Here is a 16,680-nt window from a genome sequence, read left to right as displayed (position 1 = left end):
TTCCTAACCCACTGAGTTAGGAGTTAAGGCTGAGTCTTGATTCAGGTAGACTAGTAGTTTCTAAGGAAAAGTGTATGGTAAGAATATATCATAGCTCAGGAATCTATGGAAATGAATATTCAATTATGATTGATCAGTTTGTGTTTGCTGTTCCAAAATTCCAGCCTTCCTGTAGATCTCTGGAAAGCACCAACCTTGAAGAGAGTTTGTCATGCTTTCCACTCCATGCCCGGCAAGCTCCACTGACTGGGGCAGAAAGAGGTGTTGAGGTGGAGGGAGTTGCCTGCCAATTGGACTCTTGCCAGCCCCTGTGCAAGTGTATAAGGGAGCAGAGCGGCTCCTAGTGCCATCTTCCTCACTCACTGTGTGTGCTGAAGCTGGCCAGAATCTGGCACTTAAGAATGTGGCTCTGGGTTCCAGTGGAGTTGGTTGATATTTTACCAGCAGCACAGTATAAAGTCATCACCTGAGGTCCTCAGATGATATTATGATTGGGCAGAGAGTATATAAGAACCTAGACAGAGAGAACTGCAGTCACAGTACATTACAGCAAAAGTTACAAACGTCATAAAAACTTTCTTTTTGTTTTCTCCTTAGCCACGCCAAAATCTGCAGCTGTGCTATCCAGAACCTCCAGATTTGATGTGGGCAGTTTTTTCGGTGGCATTGTGCTGACACTTGGAATGCTAGCCATTCTCTATGTTGGGTGTAAAACATATCACTCGAGAAGAGGTGTTCAGTACAGAACCATGTAAGTTTTTTGGAGGCGTGTTCCCCTGTTAATTTGTTGGTTTCTTGTTGGAAATGAAGAGAAGAAAATGCTCTACTTTCTTGTTCAATGCAGATTTTTTTTAAAAAGGCAGGCCAGTATCTCAGCCGCTTAGAGCCTTCATCAGTTTCACCTCAACTGATCCTCATTTATTCATGGGGCCTATTTTTTATTGGGGATTTTCTTGCTTAGATTTTAAGCTACTTGTTTGTACAGTGTCAAGCACAATCACCATTATGCTAGGCACTGCAATAATACAAATAAATAATAATTCTAATCTGTTCTATAAATTCCTTTCTTACTCCCCTGCCCTTTAGCTAATCTAAATTCATTCATTCTGGTTTTTTGTTGTCCTTATTTATGTCCCTGAAAGTTCTGACGGATTCTAATCTTGTTCCTGTTTCCTTCTCCATTTCCACTATAGGGTTAGGGTTGGGTTTTTGGGGGGGTGGAGGGGTTACCCCTAAAATCTTTTGAGAAGTTCCTCAGAAAGATATATTGATCATCTCTTGTTCTCTGCATTCTTCTTTTGCGTAGTGCTGTTACGCTGTAATTGTGCTGCCTTTTAGAACCTCCAGCCCTCTTCCAGAATTTTGCATGTTAATATTTACTAGAATTCTTCACTGCTGAATATTTATTCCATGAACTCTGATGCCTGAAGAATTCTCTCTCTCACCAACACCCTTATCTCTCCCTCACACCTGCACACTCACCAGTCCTATCATTTCTTCGTATTATGCGTATAGCTACTCTTCCTCTACTTTCCTCTCTATCCCTCCTGTACTTATTGTAACCTATCTGTGGTGACATTCCCACTAGCTGAATGTTCAATAAATAATCATTTGTCAACACTTTTATTTCTTCTTCCTAGTTTCTCATTCCTTTCCATCTGCGTATAGACGCTTTTGACGGTACTTTTTCTTATTCTTCGTTTTCTGTATTAGAGTATTTCTACCTTCTATGTTCTCCTGGATGTGTTGGATGCACATGCCAGATTCTTGGAATTAAATGACTATCCCTCTTTCCCCCTTACAGTCTACCATAATTTACAGACTGGCTAATAAGCCAGTTTTGAATCCAGGGTTTATTACCCCACCTGCTTAAGCAGAGACTGTCTAAATCAGTCATCTGTCATCACAGAAAGCATTCCAATGATCTATAGCCAACATTTACAAACTTATGTCTAACTTTGGGCACTCGTGTTTGAAAATGTTGAAATGAACCTCAAATCCTCCCCTCTACAATATAGGCACATCCACTGGTTTGTCTCCTATCTTATTCTTGGCTCTCCAAGAGATCACATGTATTGAGTCTGCCTTCAGGTCTCTTCCCAAATCCCTGAAGTCAAATAACTTGGTCTTTTGTTTGTCTTACCTAACACTCCCTTCGCTTGTTCCTATATGGGTTAGAGTTAGTGGAAATGCCCCTATCATTTTCCAGGTTTCTCATCACATGCATTATCAGATCATAGGCTTGGAAGGGACCTTGAGAGGTCATCTAGTCCAATCCCCTGCACACATGGCAGGACTAAGTATTAGGATCCTTCATACTGGTACCTGTTTCTTTATATGGGTCACATCTTGGGCTGGGTTCCTTGCTGTAGAGTAGGGGTGTGCAAACTATGGCCCGTGGGCTGGATCCGGCCCCTAGGGGCTTTGGATCCGGCCCATGGGATTGCCACCGCTGTCGTACCACGCCACTCCAGGAAGCAGCCACACCATTTCCCTGCAGCCCCTGGGGGTGGGGCTGGGGGAGCACAGAGCTCCGCACACTGCTTTTGCCTGTGGGTACCTCCCCCAAAGCTCCCATTGGCCAGGAACAGGTTACCGCGGCCAGTGGGAGCTTCGCAGGAGGTACCAACGGGTGAGGGAAACATGCAGAGCCCTCTGCGCCCTCTCCCCCCCCCCCCCCCAGGGGCCGCGCAGGGACGTGGTGCCCGCCACTTCCCGGAGTGGCATGGCGCAGGGCCAGGGCAGGCAGGGAGCCTGCCCTGGCCCCGGTGCGTGCCGCTGCCACCCCGGAGCCGCTCTAGGTAAGCGGTGCCGGGCCGGAGCCTGAACCCCTCCTGCACCCTGCACCCCAACTCCCTGCCCTGAGCCCCCTGCCACATCCCACACCCCTCCTGCACCCCAACCCCCTGACCTGAGCCCCTCCTGCACTCCACATCCCTCCTGCACCCCAACCCCCTGACCTGAGCCCCTCCTGCACTCCACATCCCTCCTGCACCCTAACCCCCTTTCCTGAGCCCCCTCATAAACCCCGCAACCCTCCTCTGCCCCAACCCCTTGCCCTGAGCCCCTTCCTGCACACTGCACCCCCGCACTCCACCCCCGCACCCCAAGCCCCTGCCGTGGCCCTGCAAGCAATTTCCCCACCCAGATGTGGCCCTCAGGCCAAAAAGTTTGCCCACCCCTGCTGTAGAGTCACTAATTAGGATCACTTGCCTCTGCTTTCTTTTTTAATCCCATGCAGTACTTGTTTCTTAGTCAGTGATCAGGCTACTGCATATTTTTGGTTTGTTAGAGCTATGTTACTCCTTCTTGTAGGGGAACAACAGCTATTTTGTCAGGACATATTTGAACGGTATCAGTTCAGAGAATGTCTTTTGCTTTTCTTACTAAGCTGCTTTCTCTCTTTTTTTCATTGTGCACTACTGCCCAAACTGTAATCTCACCCTGGGGAGTTAGACCCTCTTGGTCAGAAGCTGGAACATCTTTACACTGGATTGCCTTACTCCCTATGGTTTCCATTCTCCATGTCAGTTGAAGGTGTTTGTTTTACTTGCAGTGAATTGTTGGAACTTGATAGTGTCAAAAGAAAAGGAGTACTTGTGGCAGCTTAGAGACTAACCAATTTATCTGAGCATAAGCTTTTGTGAGCTACAGCTCACTTCATCGGATGCATGCTGTGGAAAGTATAGAAGATCTTTTTATACACACAAAGCATGAAAAAATGGGCGTTTACCACTACAAAAGGTTCCCCCCACCCCACACACAAACCCACTCTCCTGTTGGTAATAGCTTATCTGAAGTGATCACTCTCCTTACAATGTGTATGATAATCAAGGTGGGCCATTTCCAGCACAAATCCAGGGTTTAACAAGAACCTCTGGGGGCGGGGGGGGGGGGGTGTTAGGAAAAAACAAGGGGAAATAGGTTACCCTGCATAATGACTTAGCCACTCCCAGTCTCTATTCAAGCCTAAGTTAATTGTATCCAATTTGCAAATGAATTCCAATTCAACATAGGCTATTACCAGCAGGAGAGTGGGGTGGGGGGAGAGAAAACCTTTTGTAGTGGTAAACACCCATTTTTTCATGCTTTGTGTGTATAAAAAGATCTTCTATACTTTCCACAGTATGCATCCGATGAAGTGAGCTGTAGCTCACGAAAGCTTATGCTCAAATAAATTGGTTAGTCTCTAAGGTGCCACAAGTACTCCTTTTCTTTTTGCAAATACAGACTAACACGGCTGTTACTCTGATAGTGTCAAGGGATTCTGGTACATCTCCCTCTTTTGAATTCTGTTTGCTGGTCACAGGATCCATTGAGTCACGGCTCCACCCCCTCCTTATTATCAGTGACTCTTCCAACACCCCACTGTTCAGCCAGCCTCCACCAACCATCTCCAAACAAAGAAGCACATACAAGAATCATCAACTAGCTCTTATTTTCAGCTATTCCTTTCCCAGTATTGCCAACCCTAAGCATTCAAAAATCATGTTTCAGCCCCTTCTTCCCCCCCACAGCCCCAAGATCATAAGATTAGCTTAAAAATCATGTTAAAAAATGGGCATTCTTTTTATGTGCCTTTTGTTTTTGAGTCTTTTGATTAGTGCATTTTAACCTTTTCTCCACAACAATGAGGACTAGAAACATCTTTGTTTTAAATGAAAGCTGAGATGCCTCATGTACTCACATGACTCCAGGGGCTGGGCTTTGAGAATAACATCATATCTTGTGGAAGTCGTCATGAAATTGGGAGTTGGCAACGCTGCTTTTCAAAGCACTGTAGCATTAATTGCCCCTGTCCTTTCACAAGAATCGCTCGACGGAATACTCCTCTCTGATTTTACTCTCCTCTGTTTTTAAAAACGGTCTTGTCTTTATTTTTCTTGTTAGACCTGTGTGGACATTTAGGAAATAATGACCCCATTGTCAAAAAAGCTATTGATAAAAGGCAGGTAAAATGAGGTACTTGATCGATTGGAACATATGATATACCAATTAGTGAGTGAAATGCACCCTGGAAGTTAAGGGCTGGTTAATGAACCTATCAAATGAGTAAAATCTGTTTTGAAAGGGGTGTGAGTAACTGGAGAAGTATTAGACAAGTAGGAGGAAAAAAACAAGTGTTTCTCAGAAGTGGTGTCCTGGTAGTTGCCATTTGGCATCTTTAAGGCCAAATGCTAGGAAAATCTAGAAGAAATTGGAGAAAATATAAAGAACAGATATCAAGTGCCTTATTTTCAGCGCAGCTGAGCGCCAGCAGATCCCTCCTGGACTTCAATTGGAGTTTTGGATGCTCAGCACTTCCCAAAGTCAAGGCCGAAAAGGATAACACAACTGTAAGCAAGAAGCAGTGCAGGTTTATAGCGACAAACCAGGCTAAATAAACTTAATTGTTTTTTCTGATAACATTTCAAAATTATTGATTAAAGAGAAGGTAGATGACGATCTGCCACCAAAACTCTCAATGCCGTCAACCATTATTATACATCAGACAGTTTATTTTGATTACAAGTTCTCCATCATGAGCAAAGCAGCTAATGCAGGCAGTTATTACACATCAAGAAATTTGTTATCAGAATGCCCTATATTAAAATCCTGTTATTTATTAATAATTATTTTTATTGCAGTAAGACCTATAGATCCCACCCCAATTGTACTCGGCACAATACAAACGTAACAAAGAGATGATCTCTGCTCTGAAGAGTGTACAATCTATGGGTCAATGGAGGCATTCTTTTTCTAAAGCCAATGTATTTAAAAAGGGAGCATCAGATAGGTCCAATCCTATATTCTTTGGCTGTGTGCAGCAAGAAAAAATGTTCTCTTTGTGTTCTGATGATATACTTGTTATTTCTCTTAGTTTGTGTAGCTCCTGGGGTCATGTCTATGGGTAGTAAATAAAACACCAAGTAAAACATTTGATGTGTAATAGCAATTGAAGTCACAGGAGTGTTGGGTGAACAAGACATGCAGAATCCCAGTGTTTTGTTTGTCCAAATAATACACTGTTAGCCATTTGTTTCAAAATGTTTACCTGCCCCAAAAAGGGTATCTGCATTTGATTGGTGTTTTCAGAAACCATTATTTAAAAAAATGCAATCCAGTAGATAAATTCATGTAGGATTAACACCAGAAAATCGTCTTGTTTGTTTTTAAATAATTTCATTTTTGAGACTAAAAATGAAGAGAAAGAAATAGGGTGAATAGCTTCAATCACTAATATAGGCGAGGGAAGACAAAATAAAATGTACCCATTGTGAACTTTGGTAGTTAGTTAGCTAGATGAATGAAATGTGAAAACACTGCAATGTCTTATATGTTGAGCAAGGCTTAAGGCATGTGGTGAAAGGTAAGTGTTTTAACACCAGGCCTGGTTCTGAGAAGCACTAACAGAAAATCCCATACAGGCATTGTGGGTGCTCAGCACTTGCCAGGATGAGTGCCTTTATTAGCAAATAACCCTTGCTAGCAGTAAAGTGGGTCATGACATTCTGAAACTTTTGATATTGTATTGTAGACCATTGATGCTTTTGCAAATGATTAATTACCGTGTTTCTGTTACAGTGATGAACATGATGCTATCATTTAAAGATACTTCAGAGAAGACAGTGGGGAAATTCCACCCGATCACTGCTTTTAGAACATCTATTTGAAAAAGTTTTTTTCCTTTCATAAAGATAGTCCCAATCTCTAATGCATCCATAGATCTGATCCTGCACAGTGTCAAGATCTTCCCAAGCACCATGAGCTCCCATTTATTGCAATGGGAGCTGGAGGAAGTTAGCACTTTGCAGAAACATGCCCTGTTGTTGATGCAATTAAAAAAAAAATCTTTAACGTTCATTACCTAATGATGAACTGAAATGCTTTTTAAAATAAATGCATACAAACTTTGAGATACCAAATCATTACCATAACATACCACGTGACATTAAAATTGTGAATACATTGGATTATTGCCTACATACTCCATAAATGCAGGTGGCTCTACTTCGGGTACAACAGGCTGAAAAAATACTAGTCGCAGTTAAGGAAAAATGCAATAGGCTTGGCAGGTAAACTACAAGAGGAAGTGACTTTGCTACTATTTTGTATTAAAATGTATTTATTTGTAACTTGAAACTTGGGGTGAACTTTTGTTAATGATTTGGGAACCTCAGACTTTGTTTTTTAACAAAAATATTTCAGTTCAGTGCTGATGCTAGTAAAGGGATGTGAGATTATTCCAATTTATCAAATTACGATTCATAATGTCGTAAACTATCCAGAACAGGATGATAGAAAACGTACTTAAAATATAGTCTACCGATGATCAGTGATCTGTGGACATATTCCCAGAGACTACTCGTAACTGTTGATGGTGGGGGGACACAATGTAAAGGTTCTGGTGGTATGCAGCGGGGTTCAGAGCAGAGCATATAAATCCAGGCAGAAATCTGAAGGGGCATGTGACCCTGTGTGCTCCTTCCACCACATTACCTCTGGGTCTGCAGAATAAAATATAGTGAGAATCAAGCTGTGGGGAACTGGGAGGGGGAGGAGATACAGTCCATGACAGTACTTGTCTCTTATGAAATGGTCTACAAGTTGAAATGGGCTAGATGATCATTATAATATACAGGTTTTATTTAGAATTAAATTAGTGATTCATATCCAGCAAGTCACAATGGTATAATTGAGATGAAAATTGTATTTTTTTTTTAAAAAGGCTTGTCTCCTACTATGAATATGAAGATTTCCACTGAAAATTATTCTAGCTTGAATGTAATTTAAAATCCCTGCTTTGTTTTATTCGGAAGCTTTATACAGGGTTTCTAGTAAGATTTTAGGAAGAGTTGGGAGTAACTCTCCAAATGCGAGTGGTAAAATATAATATGTAGGATAGCATTTAAAATATATATCTATGCCCTACATTCTTAAAATTGTTTGCAGGACCTGGTGCTGCTGTATTTACACATTATGATCTAGTCCAGGGTGGCCAACCTGTGGCTCCAGAGCCACATGTGGCTCTTCAGAAGTTAATATGCGGCTCCTTGTATAGGCACTGACTCTGAGGCTGTAGCTACAGCTGCCAGCTTTCCAGTGTGCCGGGGGGTACTCACTGCTCAACCCCTGGCTTTGCCACAAGTCCTGCCCCCACTCCACCCCTTCCTGCCGCCTCCCCTCAGCCTACCGTGCCCTCGCTCCTCACCCCCAGAGCCTCCTGCATACCACGAAACAGCTGATTGGGAGGTGCGAGGAGGGAGGTGCTGATCGGTGGGGCTGCCGGAGGGTGAGAGGCGCTGGAAACAGGGGTGGGGGAACCTATGGGGGGCTGCTGACGTATTATTGTGGCTCTTTGGCAATGTACATTGATAAATTCTGGCTCCTTCTCAGGCTCAGGTTGGCCACCCCTGATCTAGTCCAAAGTCCATTGAAGTCAATGAAAAGACTCCCATTGGGTGATATCAACAGACTTTGAATCAGATCTTTATTTCATAGAATCATAGAATATCAGGGTTGGAAGGGACCCCAGAAGGTCATCTAGTCCAACCCCCTGCTCGAAGCAGGACCAATTCCCAGTTAAATCATCCCAGCCAGGGCTTTGTCAAGCCTGACCTTAAAAACCTCTAAGGAAGGAGATTCTACCACCTCCCTAGGTAACGCATTCCAGTGTTTCACCACCCTCTTAGTGAAAAAGTTTTTCCTAATATCCAATCTAAACCTCCCCCATTGCAACTTGAGACCATTACTCCTCGTTCTGTCATCTGCTACCATTGAGAACAGTCTAGAGCCATCCTCTTTGGAACCCCCTTTCAGGTAGTTGAAAGCAGCTATCAAATCCCCCCTCATTCTTCTCTTCTGCAGACTAAACAATCCCAGCTCCCTCAGCCTCTCTTCATAAGTCATGTGCTCTAGACCCCTAATCATTTTTGTTGCCCTTCGCTGGACTCTCTCCAATTTATCCACATCCTTCTTGTAGTGGGGGGCCCAAAACTGGACACAGTACTCCAGATGAGGCCTCACCAGTGTCGAATAGAGGGGAACGATCACATCCCTCGATCTGCTCGCTATGCCCCTACTTATACATCCCAAAATGCCATTGGCCTTCTTGGCAACAAGGGCACACTGTTGACTCATATCCATAGGGAGTCATAAAGAAGGGGCCTGACACTGATTTCTAATTCCCTTCCCGTTTACACTGGTATAATTGTATTGACCTCAGTGGATGTAATCCTGATTTACACTGATATAAGAAGATTCGTGTGAGGCTCAAAGACTGCAAATTTGGATATTTAGAATATTTCAGCAGCAGTGAGCTAATGTTCAATCCCAATCAGTTTCCCTTTGCAGCTGGCCCTGTATGGAAAAGTGCCTCTGATGGAGAGCTGCTTTGGTGGTTACTACTAATGATAATTCACCATCCAAGACACAACCACGTAGGTATTAGACAGCTATTGGAAAGTTTGCCCAGGGGCATTTTTGCATGCAAGGTGGCCATTAGTGTATGATGCAGCACTTTGGTAGAAACAGGTCTTATACCAGTTACTATTTTGTTTAGAAATGTTTCACTCTTTTAAGTCTTGCACTTTCACAGGATTTTATTTAAAAAAAAAAAAAAAATCTGTCCTAAATGCAAAATTCTTTCTGTATATGATAAGATCTAGGCCTGCAAACCTTTCCTGCTGTGGGCAGTCCTTACTCACGCACTTCCTTTGCAATCAGTAGAGTTACTTGTTTGCGTACTCCCAGAAGAAAGGGTTTGCAGGGCTATGCCATTAAAACTTTTTTTTTCTCTTGTTTAAAAAAAAATTGAAGTATTTTAAGTGATTATTAATTTCACTGTTTTGGGGGAGAACCTTGCCTTTTTCTTTTTATATGTGTATATATAAAGACTATAGCTAAACTTTACCAGCTTGCAAATTGTTGTTCTACAGAATTTTTTTTGTAGTTACCCAGAGTTTTACTGTATTAAGTGCTACTCAGTAGAGTTACTGAGATCCTCTGACCTCTGTTGTGCAGATAAATATTAAAATGAAATGTTTGCCTTTATTACCAGAATGTCAGGTCCAATGTATTTTTGATTTTATTAAACAGTGTTTTAATTCCTTAAGAATCATTCCCCAAAAAAATGTTGGATGAAAATGTCAATTTACAATATACAGGTGTTTAATGATCCGCTTTTTAGATGATAGAACACAAGAGTTTAATTTTTTGCCAGAACTTCTGTAGTTTGAAATACATTTTATTTTATTGTTTGGAGTTTGTGTGTAGAAAACAATATTAATGTCTGCAGTTAAGATATAGCAGTAAATGATGCAAAGGAAAGTTAAATTCCTTTAGGTGTGTGTATACTGTAGAAAGTGAAAATTGAGTCCTACTCACCATTAAGGTTCAGAATTTACATTCTAATGAAAGGGAAATGGATTTCAGCCTTGTGGTCAGTTGACTGTTAATAATACTAGTCAGATAATGACAGAACTCTTTGCTATACCATAATATGTGTAAAGTACATACATAGACCTCAGTCCTGCAAGTTGCTCCATGTTTGTGGTCACTTGTACCCAGATGCAGGTGAACTTGAATTCATTGGGACGCCATGTAGATGCAGGGGTCTACCCATATGGAGTAACTTGAAGAATTAAGAACAGCTGAAAATGCACAGCTGTTTAACTAACCTGATTGTCTGAACATTGCTAACCCTCTATGCCTATCCTATGGACACACAGCTGATCTGTGGCAAAAAGGGGATTACATCCCAGCCCTGTGCTCAGCCCTCTAGGCTGTGTTGCCTTATTGTAGAGCTGTTTGAACTTATCTACTCTGGAAATGTTATAGCTGCATTGTGAGAACATACAATAGAAAGTTCCCAAGATCTCACAATGCATCCATTCTGGAAATGTTATAAGAATATGCAGGTAGTCTCTGAGTTGTAAAACTGGTTGCCTTATAATGAAATACAAGATGTTAAAGCCTCAGTTCAACAAAACACTTAAGCACATGCTTAACAACCATTAACATCAATGGGACTTACGCATATATTTACATGCATTATTGAATCAGTGTCTAAGAAAACTAGAATAAACAGTGGCTCAATCTCTCTGCACAATTATTTTGGCACCTCCCTCCCCCGGAAGGAGAATAATAAGTTGAAAGATGTTTTTCCTTTTGTCATCAAATACTCTTTCCTTTCAGAATCTAAAATAAGTTGCCTTGAAAGTTAAGTGCTGCCTTGCATCCAATGCGTTTTAAAAAGCGGGGGAGAAAGAAAACTACAGTGCAGGCATCAGATTTGAGATTTTAAATGCTCATGGCTATTCAAATGACTTCCTTCAGTTTTGGCTTGAGCTTTTGATCTTAATGTGATGTACAAAATGAGCCTATGGTCTACCTTCAGACATTATTCAAATTACTTGTATGCAAAATTTCTAATCAAAATGTATATAAGGGGAAAAAACAACATTTTGGGTTTTTTCCCACACTGGTAACTTATAAAAGGGCAATCTGTTTTTGCTCAAACTTCCATTTAGTAAAAAAAGAAAGAAAGAAAAGAAAAATTTGGACTGAGACCAAAATTGGACCACAAAAGGAATCTGAGAATTATGGGTCTCTGTGGATGTTATAATAATGCAAAGAATTTTCAAAGCCAACAACAAAAAACAGGCAGGGCTAGAGTTTGTTATTCCAGGGTTTTTTTAACCCCTGTATGTTTGCCTTATTTTTTCTTTTGTAAAGTGTTTATGCTTCACTTAAACGAAATTCACCTTTTGTCAGACCCAGTGGCCAAATCATAGCCTGAAAATTCTGCTCTCCCTTATATACACAGCATTCCCATTTTCCACACCTCGCAGGAGAACAGGATCTCAACCGAATTATATTATGTAGGTTTCAGAGGACATCTTTCCTCAAAACAAAAATCTGTCCCTTCTAACTTGAATTATTATGTGATTTTTAGAAACCGTTTGCAATTTTCATTCTCCAGCTTTATCATAATGAAATCCACCAGGCCAACACTTAAGCTGAAGCTAGCTGCTGTGATTTTTTTCCTCTGACTGGAAGTGTTCTTGTAGGCCTCTATTTAATCTTGCATTTCAGTGGCGTTCCTGCTTTTTGAGGCATGTACTTGCATAGCTGTTTCACCCTGTTGCTCTATTTTTATCTTCTGGAAATGGAAAATTACTGACTTGTAACTTTACTTCTCTGAAGATAGTGTAACAGGATTCTCACTTCTGTGTTTCAGCTTCCTAGGGCAAAATCTGAAGCATATCCCCAAACTGTTAAGATGAGCCCCTAAACCACTGTAACAGTGGGGTGCAAGAGCCTAGTTATGTAGCAGTTGCATACCTCCTGCTCAGCTTAACCTCTGACCTTGGAGCTTTCCAGTTGGTTTCTTATTGGGCAGGGGCAGAACTCCCAAAGGAAGTAAGGCAAGCAAAAAGGCTTGAAGATCTTCTTTAAAAAAAAAAAATGAAAACCAACTAGTATTTTCTCTATAAATATAACACTCCCACCCCCCCATCGCTAGTGGGGAGGAAGGCAGGTGAGTGAAAAGCCTGTCAGAACAGTTTCAAAGGAAACAGAATTACAGGTACATAACTTTTCCCTTCTCAAAACATAGTACCTGAGTGGAGTCACACCCCTGGAGAATAAGTAATTCTAGGGGCTGTCACAGATTCAGAGGGTCTGATCTATGCCCCAGCCTGTCACCAGTCTCTTGGGAGTGACTGCTTAAATGGGCTGGGTCCCAAAGGCCCACACAGTTCCACTAGGGGCAGCCTTGTGGCATCCAAGACTCTGGGATAGGGCCTTCAGTACCAGCGATCCCATTCTCTTTCCATGGCTCCCTGCAGCGAATCTAGTCACGCCAGACTCCTGTGGAAGGCTCATACTGTACCCTATTAAGGCACAAAGCTCTCAGTGAGTATTTGCAGAGACAACAGCCAGCCTTTTCAATCAGGTAACAATTTATAGGTCACGTGACTACGGAAACTGAAAGTCCTTAGGTTAGCAAAGAGAGGCCAAGCCAGTACCATCAGCCAGCCAAGCCGTAATGGATTCCATTTCTGGCCCTCTGTCCTTAGACCTTAGCCCAGAGCTTCCAGCCTCTTCTAGAAGCCAACTGTATATCCACTCTTGGCCCCAGCTCAGGCTTTTGTTCTCCAGGCAGTGCTGTGCTGAGCTCACAACTTCCCTGTCCGGAGCTTCCCGCTGTTGAGAGTTGATGCATGAGTCACTGGAGTTTGCATTGTCTCTCTGGATCCCCTGCTGAACTGGGTAGGTGTCAGCCAGTTCTTTAATGACACTATTCGTTCCACCCGGGCAGGGCAGGGAGGTGACACTCCTACACCGTCTTTTAGTCTACCCTGAGAGCAAACTTAATTGTGTTTCTTGCCCCCCCCCGGGGGGGCCATTGGTTGGCAATGCTCAGTATGGGGAGAAATGGAAGCGTGCATAGGATTCATAACAATATTACAAAAAATTCCCATGTCATGTCTTCCCTGATCAAGGATGAATTGAGCAGGGTCACTTTAACCAGTGTCCTGGGGATGTCTGAACCCACAATTGTTATCCATAGATGGAGGGGTATGGACAAGGGGGGGCAAGCAGGGGCATGAACCCCCAAATAATCAGTGGGGGCACAGAACTCTGGCCTCAGGGCAGCAGGGGGAGAGTGAGTTCCTCCAGCCACATGAGGAGCTGATAGCTCCTCCGGCCCTGGTGCTGTGGCAGGGGTACAGAACATGCCCCTCCAGAACCAGTCATATTTTTATTCCTTTGCATGCCCCTGCATGGATGCCACAGCATATTTCCCATCTCCTTGGTAGCTGACTGTCACGGAGTCCCTGGGCGACGCTCTGGAACTGCTCCCCATGAAGCCAGTCAGGACTCTGGGGAAGTCTCCTTTCTGTGAGCAGCCTGTCTTCAGGACACACAGCTCACACGGCTTCCACCTTCCTGGGTCTGACCTCGGAGCATTCAGCATCCTCTGCCCCTCCGTGCGCTTCCCACAGCGAGTCCACCCAGGTGGGGTCCTGGGGAAGCCAGAGGGTCCTGCCCCCCAATTCCGCAGTCAGACGTGACTCTCAGCCAGCAAGTAAAACAGAGGTTTATTAGATGACAGGAACATGGTCTAAAACAGAGCTTGTAGGTGCAGAGAATAGGATCCCTCAGCAGGGTCCATTTTGGGGGGCAGTGAGCCAGACAACGTCTGCACTTCACTCCACTCCCCAGCCAGCCTCAAACTGAAACTCTCTCCAGCCCCTCCTCCTCTGGGCTTTGTCCCTTTCCTGGGCCAGGAGGTCACCTGATTCCTTTGTTCTCCAACCCCTTTAGCTCTCACCTGCAGGGGGGAAGGGCCCAGGCAATCAGTTGCCAGGAAACAGGGTGTTGGCCATTGTGTCTGTCCAGACCCCCGCACACACCTGCCCTCTAGGGTTCTGCAACAATCATACACCCTTATTCCACCACCTAGATACGTAAGAATTGCATAGGGGAAACTGAGGCACCCCCACACTATTCAGAGGAAACATTAAGAACAGTTCCCCTTCGTCACACTGACGTACCAGGTACTTTCATGATTCTTACAGCACAGTTTCTAATCAATCAATCTGCCTTTTCATAACACAAGATAGAGTAGTTTCACATCCTCTCTTAGGTCTTGTCTGTTAGCTGACACTAACAGGATGCACATGGGGAGTTTTCATGCAGTCTCCTGAGCCCTTTTGATAACCCAAAATTTGGGGTTTGAAACTGGTATGGATTGTAGAATTATCTCCTCCCACTCATCTGCCAGGGAGCAAGGAGACAAGTGAACCCATATTCTGCCATGTGTCAGCCTTCTTGGCTGCAGCCTGGGGTATCCTTACCCTAGGCTGGGGTAGGAAGTGACTAGGGTGACCACCTTTTCAAAATGCAAAAATGGGACACATCCTTCCCCCTCCATGGCCCTGCCCCTTGTCCTCTTGAGGCCATGCCCCCTGGCCAGAAGCTGGAACCAGACAGTAGTAAAACCAATCCAAGAACAGCCTCTGGCTCTGCCTGCTGGGGCATGCGATCCAGGGCAGGGGATGGGTCCAGGACTCCAGGGCTCCCCACAATGTTCCAGGCTCCCTAGGCAGCTCTTACTACTGCCCGGCTCTGGCTTGGCTAGGGGCGGGGCCTTGTGGGTGGGGGAGAGGAGGAGTGGGGCCTCATGGTAAGGGGGTGGGGAGCTAAGACCTACCTCAGCTCCCCCCACACACACAAACACACCAGGAAGAGGCTGGTGCCACACCGAGCCTTGGGCAGGCTCAGAGCAGTGCTGCAGGGAATCTGGGAAAAAGTATCTTTCAGGATTGTCCCACCCAATTAGGGATGGGTGGTTGCCTAGAAGTGACCCTTTGAGCATTTGGGGGGAATTGGTGTAGGTTTGTCCCCCTGCAAAGTTGTTGTTAACCTAGCCATATCTCTGGTGTCCTAAGGTCTGGAGTGGCAGGGATGCAGGGTCCTCCCCCTCTCTGGCAGCCCCCTCAGGCAAGGTGGCTCTGTTACCAGCCACAGCCTCATGGCTGCTCTATCCTTGTTCATCTACAGATATTACACCTCAGGTGCTTGAGCTCCCTTGGGGGGCCTACTGGGGTCAGCTGTTCCCCCACCCCCACACACCCACCCCCATGGGTTTATCAGAATCCCATATCTGGGGTGCCTCCACTGGTTCTCTTTCTCAGGACCCATGCTTAGGCCAGTGCCCTTGGTGGTCTCTTCATATCTGGACCTACTGTCCACAAACTGATCTGCCAGTCAGCCGGCAACACATGGATGCTTAGGTGCTCAATCCACGAGACGCATATTAAGTTCAGGGGGTCATATTTCATAGAATTCCTCTAAATCCATAAATCATACAGTGATTCCAGGGTTGTGCTTACAGCGATGACCTGTGCCTGCGGATAGTGGGGGAGGGAGGGGCAAGGAGGGGGTGGAGTGAAAGCAGTCGGTTTCAGCAGTGTTACTGAGCATGCTCAGTTTGTGTGAGCAGGTTTCCATGGATGGCTCTTGGATTCAGCTGGTCAGAGGGGTACCTCACTCATGGTCCCTGGTCTCAGGCCTACTGAGTACAGGGACGCTGGTGCCTCATGGACGGCAGCATGGAACATTCTGAGCCAAGGGCTTGTTTGTTCAGCACTCACAGGCGAAATGAGGAAGGGGAGAGAGCACATTCAATACAACCACAAAACAACTTGTGGCGCAACTTCCTGATAGTCACATCCCAAAACAGTAGCAGAAAAGCCTGGTGGTTTGGTGACTTTCTGGGCCAGATCCTCAGCTGACAAAGTAGCAGCACTCCACTGAAGTCAATGAAACTGTGCTGATTTACAGCGGTTCAGAATCTTGCCCTCTGACTTCAGCTGATGACAAATCAGATCATCAGGTTCAACGGCTGCTGTTTGACATCATTTTAAAATTTCCCAAAAGCCCAAACACATCTCTTGCCAGTACACGAAGGGCAGTGGGTTCGGAATGCTGACATTTTACAACAGCCTTGAGTCTCTTGAGCAGCAGCGTTACATAGGAAGTTGGTGTTTATAGTCCCTTTTTTGTTTACCACTGTCGGCGGCAAACCTCTTGCACAAAGGGTCGAAGGAAGTTCAATGCTGAGAAGAAACTGTTCTTTTCTATTATTGTATCAGCAACTGAAGCTCTGCCAAGAGACAGCACTCAGAA

The 16,680-nt window shown here is 44.3% G+C and overlaps 1 protein-coding gene across 1 annotated transcript in view; it reads left to right on the top strand.

Moving 5' to 3' along the window:
• Positions 1 to 10,032, top strand: part of TMEM123 (transmembrane protein 123) — a 34,662-nt gene extending 24,630 nt beyond the window's left edge. The window contains exons 5-6 of the mRNA XM_074957183.1: positions 598 to 751; positions 6,565 to 10,032. Coding sequence (XP_074813284.1) covers positions 598 to 751; positions 6,565 to 6,589 — 179 coding nt within the window. The 3' untranslated portion in view covers positions 6,590 to 10,032. The remainder of the gene's footprint in view (positions 1 to 597; positions 752 to 6,564) is intronic.
• The last annotated feature ends 6,648 nt before the right edge of the window (positions 10,033 to 16,680 follow it).

The sequence above is a fragment of the Natator depressus genome, chromosome 1 (genome assembly GCF_965152275.1).
Source record: "Natator depressus isolate rNatDep1 chromosome 1, rNatDep2.hap1, whole genome shotgun sequence".
Classification (NCBI taxonomy): Eukaryota; Metazoa; Chordata; order Testudines; family Cheloniidae; genus Natator; species Natator depressus.
Note: the sequence above shows the minus strand (reverse complement) of the source record. Positions and strands in the feature narration are given on the sequence as shown.